The sequence below is a fragment of the Cebus imitator genome, unplaced genomic scaffold (genome assembly GCF_001604975.1).
Source record: "Cebus imitator isolate Cc_AM_T3 unplaced genomic scaffold, Cebus_imitator-1.0 Scaffold490, whole genome shotgun sequence".
Classification (NCBI taxonomy): domain Eukaryota; kingdom Metazoa; phylum Chordata; class Mammalia; order Primates; family Cebidae; genus Cebus; species Cebus imitator.
Window position 1 is genome coordinate 1450065 of NW_016107805.1, and position 11179 is coordinate 1461243.

At 46.5% G+C, this 11179-nt stretch overlaps 1 protein-coding gene across 3 annotated transcripts in view; it reads right to left on the minus strand.

Annotated features, from left to right (window-relative positions):
- The window catches only part of REST (RE1 silencing transcription factor), a 27448-nt gene extending 19402 nt beyond the window's left edge, over positions 1-8046 (minus strand). For 2 of the 3 annotated variants that reach the window (XM_037733018.1, XM_017513261.2), the window contains exons 1-2: positions 7730-8046; positions 4397-5300 (exon numbers count right to left, since the gene is read on the minus strand). In XM_037733018.1, coding sequence (XP_037588946.1) covers positions 4397-5291 — 895 coding nt within the window. In that variant the 5' untranslated portion in view covers positions 5292-5300; positions 7730-8046. Of the gene's footprint in view, positions 1-4396; positions 5301-6905; positions 7061-7729 lie in introns of those variants that run through there. The other variant, XM_017513262.2, reaches the window with a different exon arrangement.
- Positions 8047-11179: the final 3133 nt, after the last annotated feature.

The window sequence follows — 11179 nt, forward strand, 5'->3', positions numbered from 1 at the left end:
GCAGCGTAATGGCGCAATCTCAGCTCACTGCAACCTCTACCTCTTGAGTTCAAGCGATTCTCCTACCTCAGCCTCCCGAGAAGCTGGGACTACAGGCCCGTGCCACCATGCCAGGCCCATTTTGTATTTTTAGTAGAGATGGTGTTTCACCATGCCGGCCAGGCTGGTCTTGAACTCTTGACCTCATGATCTGCCCGCCTCAACCTCCCAAAGTGCTGGGATTACATGCATGAGCCACTGTACCCAGCCTACTCTTAAATTATTTACAACAGATTACTTTATCTGTGTAATTCTACAAACTAGGCATAACTGTTCTAGAAAGCTTAGTTACCTACTGATTTTTCAGTTACACACAGGTAAAGGGTTTTCTTTAAAAGTAGATTTTGTGAACCAGTTAAACACAAAACCACTAAATTAAAGAGGTTAGCCTGAATGAAAGTAATCCCCAACCACACCATCACCAAAATAATCAGCTGTAGAATAATGAGACTGCTGTACTTTAAATGCTACTTGTTTTTCGAGATAGAGTCTCACTATGTCTCGCAGGCTGGAGTGCAGTGGTTCTATCTCTACTCACTGCAACCTCCACCTCCCAAGTTCAAGCGATTCTCCTGCCTCAACCTCCGAGTGCTAGGATTACAGGTGTGAGCCACCACCAATGGCTATAAATGATGCTTGTATATGACCTTGGGAACATCACTTCAGACTTTTGTATCTCAAGTTTTCTCCTCTGTAAACATGATTATCACAGATGCTATTTTCCTCAATGGACTGTTCTGAAGATTAGCACAGAAGACAGCACCTAACACTGGGCACAAGAAACACAAACCCAGTAAGTGAATCAGAAAACTGGGCTACTTAATAATGCAAGTGGAAATGAGAATTCCTGCACACTATCAATTTAAGTGATTCCTGTTTTTTTTCTCTCTCTACTCTTCTACACCAGATGAGTTTATTTTCCATAATTTTCAGAATTATGCATTTAATAACACCAGAGATACTTTCAGAATTTACATAATCAAAGTATTAACCTTCAATCTACCAATTGTTTTAAGATGTATACATCACCAAAAAAAAAACAAAAAACAAAAAACTTTTTTTTACCAAGACGTAAAAAAAAGGCCAGGAGTTTGAGACCAGCCTGTCCAACATGGTAAAACCCCATCTCTATTAAAAATACCAAAAAAATTAGATGGGCGTGGTGGCACGTGACTGTGAGCCCAGCTACTCTGCAGGCCGAGGCAGGAGAATCACTTGAACCACCAGGAGGTGGAGGTTGCATGGCGCTGAGATCACACCATTACACTCCAGCCTGGGCAACAGAGCAAGACTGTGTCTCAAGAAAAAAAAAAATCAGAATGAAGGTAGTACCAGGGAAAAATAAGCATTAAGACCAAATAAACCAGGGCAGTCATAGTGACTCATGCCTATAATCCCAGCACTTCAGGATGCTGAGACAGGCAGATTATCTGAGGTCAGGAGTTTGAGACTAGCCTAGCCAATACGGTGAAACCCCATATATATTGAAAATACAAAAATCATCCAGGTATGCTGGTGGGCACCTGTAATCCCAGCTAAATGAATATGATGTGCTTATTTACGAGTTTAGTATACATGATGCCTGGGATTCGTTTTAAGATATTATAGGTGAGGTTGGTTTTGTCTAACAGTCTGTCTAATTCAAACTGTCAACTTTCATTTCCTACTCTGTGTATTTTTGTAATGCTTGACCTTTACTTCTGAAATCGAATGGTTTCAAAGCATGGAGACAATCAATCACAGCTTAGGATGAATTCCAAAGGGACTACAAATTCTTTTACTGGACTAAATTTTAAAACATTCAACACATGAGGCATCCATCTGCTGACGCTTAGCAATCTTGTAACAGAGGTCACTCTTGTAATGGAATTTCACCTGCAAGTTTTACTGTTTAAGTCTACCATTTAATAGTTTTGAAGTCTTTGGGATGTAAAAAATAAGTAAATAAAATAAATTTTAAAAAATTACGTCAGCTGGTTATGGTGGCTCACACCCATAATCCCAGCACTTTGGGAGGCTAAGGGCAGATTACTTGAGCTCAGGAGTTTGAGACCAACCTGGGCAACATGGCGAAACCCCACCTCTACAAAACTACAAAAATTAGGCAGGTGTGGTGGCATGCATCTGTGGTCTCAGCTACTTGGGGGACTGAGGCAAGATGATCACTTGAGCCCAGGAGGTCAAGGCTGCAGTGGGCAGTGATCATGCCACTACACTCCAGGCTGGATGACAAAGTAAAACTATCTCAAAAACAAAAAAAAAAGTCTACAACCCCACTTAAAGCAGTAAAGCAGTATCAATTCCCCTCCCCAATATCCTCTTCAACAGTGGGGTTCAGTCTTGGCAAGTGCCAGGGCCTGTAAGTCCTATAGGAGGAGATCTGAGGCAAACAGCATCCCACAGCCCCTATTCATTTGTGATCCCAAGAGTAGAGTACTGGATTACTCTATCCATTCATAAGGACCCAAATGTACCAGTTCTTACCAGGAAAATGTAACAGAAATGTCCACATGAGCTACCAATAGTTAAAAACATTTCTTTGAAAAATTAGGCCCTTTTGACAACAAACCAGTACAACTTTGGGCTTAAAAAAAAAAAAAATTAGGCCACTCAATTACAAATATTTAAAATCCAATTTAAACTTTAAAAAATTAGGTGGGTGTTGTAGTGCAGTCTCTAGTCCCAGTTACTTTGGAGGTTGGGGTAGGAGGACTGCTTGAACCCAGAAAGTAGAGGTTGCAGTGAGCTACGATCACACCACTGCCAGGGCTACAGCTTGAGACTGTCTCAAATAAATAATCAAAACCCAATTAAGGCCGGGCTCAGTGCTTCACATGCGTGTAATCCAAGCACTTTGGGAGGCCCAGACGGGCAGATCACCTGAGGTTGGGAGTTTGAGACCAGTCTGATCAACATGAATAAACCCTGTCTCTACTAAAAATACAAAATTAGCTGGGTGTGGTGGCGTAAGACAGTAATACCAGTTACTGAGGAAGCTGTGGCAGAAGAATCACCTGACTCTGAGGTGGAGGTTGCAGACCGTGCCATTGTACTCCACCGTGGGCAGCAAGAGCAAAACTCTGTCTCAAAAAAAAAAAACCAAACTACAGTGGACACCAGCTGAATCAAACCCAATTTAAAAGTGAATGACTGGTGTACACAGTGGCTCAAGCCTATAATCCCAACACTAGGGAAGGCTGAGTCAGGAGGATCACTAGAGGCCAGGCGTTTAAGACCAACCTGGGCAACACAGTGAGACCCCATCTCTACAAAAAGAAATTTTTAAAAGTTTCTGGCAGGTGTGGTGGCTCACGCCTTTAATCCCAGCACTTTAGGAGGCTGAGGTGGGTGGATCACCTAAGGTCAAGAGTTTGATAACAGCCGCTACTAAAAATACAAAAATTAGCTGGGCAAGGTGGCGGGCACCTATAATCCCAGCTACTCAGGAGGCTGAGACAGGAGAATTGCTTGAACCTGGGAGGCAGAGGTTGCAGTGACCTGAGATCATGCCACTGCACTCTAGCCTGGGTGACAGAGTCAGACTCCATTTAAAAAAAAAAAAAAAAAAATTTCAACTTTTTTGATAGTTGTACTTAGTGTGAGTTCAAACAAGCTAAACATAATTCTCTGAAAAGTACATTTTCTACGTGTGTTTGCTTTCACAGGAAAATGGTTTCAATTGGTGATAATCCCACCCATCTTTTAAAAACTACCTTCTCACATTTCTTTTAGGAACTCATAAGTCAAATGTTTTAAAGTTTGAGACTTTTGTTAGGTAGAGATATGCAAGGTTAATCATTGAGTATTCCTTTTTATATAAGCCCTCAATTCCTTTCAGAAATTATACTGCATCTTAGATGTGTTCAGTGTCACAGAAATAAATATACGAACTTTTCCTTTTTTCTTTTAAGATGGGGTCTTTCCATGTTTCCCAGACTGATCTAGAACTTCCGGGCTCAGGCAGTCCTGCCTGGTCCTCCTTAAGTGCTAGGATTACAGGCATGAGCCAGCAGACACAGCCATCAACAAACTTAAAAGCAGTCTAACTTGCTGAAAGTAAATCCCAAGTTAGAGTATGAACTTCAGGAAGAGCATGGCAAGATCTCTTGGCTGTTCCTCCCAGATAACACTCTGTGCTTTACACATAACTTCACATAATCCTCCCATCCTAGATGTTGTTACTCCACGGAGAAAATTCTGAACAAAGATGTTAAACAACTCATGCAAGGTCACAAAGACAGCAAATAATGGAACCTGGATTTGAACCAGAGTCCTTTTCCTCAAGGACTTTTCCTCAACTAACCACTCAACAATCAGAAATGAGAACTGAACTTATGGACAAGAAAGCTTCTCTTACCTGTATGAGTTCTAACATGCTGAACGTAATTGTTTTTTCTGTCTGAAAAATAGTTGCATTTTCCACAAGTGTATACTTTCCTTGGAAAATGGTTTCTCAAGTGTTTCCTCCAGTGATACTCGCTTACTGTTGTGTATGTGCAGATGATGCACTTGTAGACGCGCTCATTATCCCCAGCTCTGGTGTGGTGTTTCAGGTGTGCAGTATAGTGATCATATCGATTGGTATTATAGCCACAGCGGTCACAGCGAATGGGGCCCTTGGAGAAATCTCCCTCTTCTGCAGTGGAAGAGCCAGATTCCCTGGCTTTTGCCTGCTTCTCTGCACTCTCTTCCACAAAAAATTTCTTGGCACTGTGAACTCTGATGTGATGCACAAACTGTTCTTCAGATTCTGCTTCATATTGGCATGGCTTACAGCGAAAGGGTTTGGTCTTTGAGTTCTTGCCTTTGTCCTCCACTCCAGGTGTTTCAGGAGGAAGATCTTTATTTGAGCTGTAAATCTCTGGAGCAGCTGATGCCTCAAATACAGGCTGAGGTTCTACGACACTGAGTTCCAAACTTCTCAGTTCCATGTTTTCCATTCCATTAGGTTCACCTTTGATTTCAGCAGACTCTTCAAGTCCTTCTCCTTCACTATCTGAAAAGTTGTTATCCCCAACAGGCATCAATTCTGCCATCTGCCTTTCTTCACCAACCAGGTAATCACAGCAGCTGCCATTTACTTCCCCAGTTAAGGCCACATTTGCCAGCATGATAAGCTGAGGTGCGGCCAGTTCAGCTTTGGAGAGGTCATGCAAGTCATACATGTCGTTAGGCAAGGCCATTCCAATATTGCCACTGCTGGTAAACAGCCCTCCTCCTCCAGAAGACTGCCCCATTACCTGGGTGGCCATAACTGTATTCTGAATTAAAAACAAAACAGAACAAAAGCACCAGTTTAAACACTACTGTTACTGGCTTAAAACCACATCACTGTAATTCTTCATAACTTAAAAAATTTCCAGTATATATGATCTTTATAACTCAATAAACTTCACTTATTAAAAACAAACCTTTAAAATAGTCGTTAATGCCCAACAGTCTTTACTGCAATCACAAAAAAAAAAAAAATTCTACTATCCCTAGAAAACAATTCTACCAATTGTTTGTCATAACTCATTCATCATCCAGCCACTGGCATGTGGTCCCGCAAGCACTTTAATTGTTCTGGTGGGGATAAAAAATAACCTTCATTTTTCCTGTTAAAATTATTTTAAAAATTCAATACAAGAGTAGTAAATTATTGTCTTCTCAACTCCCCCTCATTGCCCCCTTTCTGATTCAATGGTCTGAATCAGAAAGCCCAGAAATCCACAAGCCATTCAGCGCATTTATTAAGTACACAAACACATCTGGAAAGTAGAAGCCTGTAATAATTATTCAACTTAATTGGATTTCGCATGAATTCAACTAACTCCAAAAGAATAAACGACTGTGAAAAAGTACCAGTCAGTCCCTCTTAATTTCTCGACAACTCTAGAGGCTTAAAGAAAAACATTATGGGACACCTTTTCTTGTGAAAAAGTAAGTTTGATTTAGTCAAAACTCAACAAATAAAAATTAATAAACTTATTTTTCTGCAGGCTGAAATTCTACAACACTGAATTCCAAGCTTCTCAATACAAATACAATAATCGTGCAACTCAACTCGACAATCCGCAACTTTCTTGCATTGTGCTTGACTTGGCCTACTTGTCTAGTGGAAGCCATTACAAGATCACCTTCTTGAAAACAAGTTGGGCTTTCTAAGCTCTTAACTACGTTACTTCTCAATCTAAAAGGTGCTATTCTCAAATGAAGTGTTCTCTTGCAAATTAAAAAAGAAAAAAATCCTAAGAAAACAAAGTTAAACCAAAAATACAAAAAGCAATCTGATTCACCCAAGTGTATAAACACAAACCGGTTTACTTCAACGTACCAACTAAAGTTGGAAGCAAATGCCATCACAGAAAACAGAGGGCGAAGGCTGTCCCAGAGCTGAACAGCCCCAAGCTACTGGGCAATGTAGCCCAACATCGACTTTTCTAATCGCTCCCTAACCCCTAACTGCCACCCCAAAAGGAATTTTAACGATTGTTAGGAAGACCGTCCAGGCACAGCCCGAAAGTCCAACGTGCTGCACGAATTCCTCCGTGCTGCTGCCACCAGCGCCTGCCTCGGCCGCGGCATTCCTAACTGAAATAGGCATTCGGCCATTTTCTCAAAATACCAAACACAAAGCAGCTCTTTGCAAACTCGGGCGGCTCTCGCTTCCTCTCGCCTCGGCCCGATTACTGCACGCATTTACACACCAACTCGCAGGAGTCGCCCCGACACTCGTCCTGAGCCTTTTCCTGCGCTCTCCAACACTAAAACGGGGGAGGGGAGCAAGCTCGTGGCGCTGTTTGGCCGGACCGAGTCCTCCCCGGGTCCAGGCAGACCCCTCCCCAGCCCTCCGGTCCCCGTCCTCCGAGAGGAAAGAAAGTTACCGCGCAGCCAACGTCTGGGCTCCTCTGACTGACCCCAGGCCCCTCCGACCGCCCGAGGCTCGCCCAACGCCCAAGTCTGTGGAGGCTCCGCGGGCGCCCTCACGAGGCGTCGGGCCCCGAGCGCCGGAGGGGGCCCCCACGCGGGCCAGCCGCCACCCCCGCGCCCCGGAAGTTTGAGAACTTCACTCCCCCACGGCGCCCGGCAGGACGCGCGCCCCAGCCCAGCCAACTCGGACGGTCGGTGGCCGGACGCGGGGGCCCGCGGCGCCGGGCGGCAGAAGCACAGAAATCGCTGTCCAGCCCCGCTGGCGGAACCGCCCGGGCTCCGGGGCTGACTCAACCCGCCCGGCCACACTCAACGGCGCCTTCCGGCGACAAGGAGAGGCTCTGGGGGAGGGGGACAGGAGGGCCGCGGGCCCGCGCCGGGCTGCGGTGGGACCTGGGGGCTGGAGGAGGAAACAGAGGAAGTTTCAGGACTAGGGCCCAGAGCAGCTCCGCTCCTTGGCCTCAAAGGACCAGATTCGGAGAAGCGTCCCAGCCCGAACAGAGGCGGTGTCCCGGCTTCCAGTGGGGAGGGGGTCCAGGCGACGCGCCGCTCCCAACAAACGCCCCCAGCCCCCGGGCGGCGGCTGTGTAACCCGATCCCGCTCGGCCGCCAGCCCCCGCCCGGCGCGGTCGCCGCCGCCAGAGCCACAGTATCTGCAAATCAGCCCTGGACAGCGCCTGGCTCCGCGTCCTTCCGCGCCCTCCCCCTCCCGCCACCGCCGCCGCCCGACTGGCCCTCCCCCACCCCGACCAAGCCCTCAGCCCCGCGCCGCACTTACCGGCCTTCCTCGGAGAGGAGGGGAGGACGACCCTGAGTCGCCGCTCCTTCTCCGACTACTTTTCTTTGTTGCTGGAGTTTCGGGGGAAGGGTGGGGGAGGGTGGAAAAGTTGGGTGCTGGGGCTGTCGAGGACCGAAAAGGCCCAGAAATGGGGCTGCAGAGGGTACTCAAGCCTCCGGGACTAGCCCAGCGGTCTCAGCTGCCGCCGCCGCCGGGGTCTGGGGCCCCGGGCCTCGGCGGCGCTCGCTCCGCTTCTGCGCCGCGAGCTCGCGGGAGCCGCACATTCCAACACAGGACGCTGCGCCGCGCACCCAGCCCGCGCCGCCGCCGCCGCCGCCGCCCGCGGGACACGCCCCCTCCGACGCCGCGCGCGGCCGTGGGACACGCCCCCTCCGACGCCCGCGCGCTTGGCCGCTAGGCGCGCCCCGCCCCTCGACCAACCCGGAGTGCCCCAGTCTACAGCCCGCCTGGGGGCGCGTCTAGGGGGAGCCGCCAGTAATCCTCCCAGCCCCTCACTCCTGCCCTTAGGTCAGAAAAGAGGCGGGGCCCCACTCCCTTTCTCGATTTCTTTTACAAACAAACAACAAAAGTTACCCCAAGCCTTGGCGTGCATGCATGAGAATAGAGCTGTTAAAAGAAGAATCCGCAGGCTTTGACCGGTCTCTTCAGAGCTTTTGTCACCGGCCTCTCAAGTCTAAAGCGCTCGAAGATACCCTTCAGATCTCTTCAAGTCTCTACCCATAGCTATCCTTGACTAATTAAGCTTCGCTTTAAGCGTCTGGGAGTTGGGATTTGCGAGAAAACATTTCGGGAAGAAGGTTATGGACTCAAAGTGAGTGTGAGGACTGAGGGTACAGACAGATCCCTAGACGTGGCAGGTAGCAAGTCATTGCTGAACCTGGAAAGCATGACTGCGGGGAAGGAATTACCCTCAAATTACAGAGAGAAGAGAGGGTAGTGAGGACGGAGAGGCCGCCTGGGACCACGGTGTGTCAGAGTAACCGGGCTCACGTCTCCGAAACGGGATAACAAGCGGAATGCTTGGCCCATAGTCCTGTGCTAACAAAAACAACAAAAAAAGAAGATAGAGAGTAACTCCACCCCCTTCTCACCTGAAATAGCTTCTCAGTCTGCCTTTGATACCTTCCTAAACGTCGGTCTTAAGTCACACCTGAGGTCGGGCGCGGTGGCTCACGCCTGTAATCCCAGCATTTTGGGAGGCCGAGGCGGGCGGATCACGAGGTCAGGAGATCCAGACCATCTTGGCTAACACGGTGAAACCCCGCCTCTACTAAAAATACAAAAATTTGCCGGGCGTGGTGGCACGCGCCTGTAGTCCCAGCTACTCGGGAGGCTGAGGCAGGAGAATCGCTTGAACGCGGGAGGCGGAGGTTGCGGTAAGCCGAGATGGTACCACTGCACTCCAGCGACAGAGAGACTCCGTCTCAAAACAACAACAAAAACACAACTGTTCTCAGAAGCATAATGGCTCCCCATGACTACAAACTTAAAGCTTAAACTCCTTAGTGTGGCGTTCAAGGCCCTACTACTTAATCTGACCTAGATAAGTCAGACTATTACTGATATTACAACATAAGTAGCAAGTGCTATGAGGGTTTCTCAGTAGGGAGATGGATCCCAAGAGGTTCTAGAAACTTCACAGTAGATGTCTTCAGTCTGACCTTGGAGAATGAGGAAACTTTCAACAGGTGGAAAGTAGGGCAAGGAACATTATACACAGTGAAAAGGGCAAATTCAAAATCCCAAAGCAGTTGTTAAGACATCCCAGCTGGCCGGGCGCGGTGGCTCACGCCTGTAATCCAAGCACTTTGGAGGCCAAGGCGGGCGGATCACCTGAGGTCGGGAGTTCAAGACCAGCCTGACCAACATGGTGAAACCCCACCGTCTTAAAAAAAAAAAAAAAAAAAAAAAAAAAAAAAAAAAAACCCCCCCCCCCCCCCCCCAAGTACCCCCACTCCCCCTCCAAATGTATAAAAAAAAAAAAATTTATAAAAAAAAAAAAAAAAAAAAAAAAAAAAAAGAGACCTCCCAGCTTCTCCTCAGGTTACCTCACTTCCTTCTCTTTGAAGTCCCTTTATTAGTTTCTCTTAGGGCAGGGCTTCCAGACTCCTCATTTCCTGGTATACTATACCCACATAGGACCTCTGTTTCCCTTTACCTGGACAATATATTACTAATTAATGCAGCCTCCAATCCAAGGTGGAATAAAGACCTTAACGTGCTCGGCCACCAAAGGCGAGGAAATTTCTTTTTTCTTTTCTTTCTTTCTTTTTTTTTTTCGAGACGGAGTCTCGCTCTGTTGCCCAGGCTGGAGTGCAGTGGTGCAATCTTGCCTCACTGCAACCTCTGCCTCGGGGTTCAAGCAATTCTCCTGTCTCAACCTCTTCTCCTGTCTCAACCTCCTAAGTAGCTGGGACCACAGCTGCATGCTACCACGCCCAGCTAGTAGAGACGGGGTTTCACCACGTTGGACAGACTGGTCTCAAACTGCTGACCTCAGGTGATCCACCCACCTTGGCCTCCCAAAGTGCTGGAATTACAGGCAGGAACCATCGTGCCTGGCAGCAATTTCAAATGTAAGACCTCTCCGTGAATCAAACCTGAAAAGTATTCATTTTCATTGAACCAAAGAGAGGAAGAAGGGAAGGAGAGAGCGAAGGAGGGAAGGGAGGGAGGGAGGAAAGGAAGATTAACATTTTTAGGACTGGTATAAATTTTTTTGTATATATTTTATTTTATTTTATTTTATTTGTTTAACGAGAATCGAATTTGAGATTACATGGCTTTTTTAGTTGCTGTAGCCCAGGGTACAATTCAGGCCTCTACCAGGGTTGTCAGACATAAACTGTTTTCTTTCCCTTTCTTATGTCCAAAAAAGCAAAAATGAAGTATCTCTTGTTAAACTTACTAAATAAACGTCCTTCATTTCCTCAATCTGACTGCTTACTGGAAATGTCTTATTAATTGCAAATTTATTCCCACATATTGTGATGCAAATAGAAGAATGGCAATGGGCAGCTGCATTCATTCAAAATTAGCAGAGGCCCTTGTTCAAAGGATGGCATATTCAGAGTGACCCAAATTATCATGACATGAAGGCCACAGGTCAAATTCAAGGCCAAATTACAAATCAATAGAAAATTTCCTTGGGGGAAGCTGTTGCTATGAACTTGAATTCCTAATTGTTTTTCAAAAGGCTGTATTTTACTTTACTGTATCCAATCTTTAGGATCTTCTGCAAGAGAAAAACATTTGAAATGGGAATGAGTTCTGCTTTTATTATATTTTTTCTGCATATTTAACTCATCAATATTTTTATTTTAATTATCATATGTTCTTAATATTTTTCTCTAGAGATTTATTTCCCTCCTTCCTTCCTCCCTCCCTCCCTCCCTCCCGCTCTCTCTCTCTCTCTCTCTCTCTCTCTCT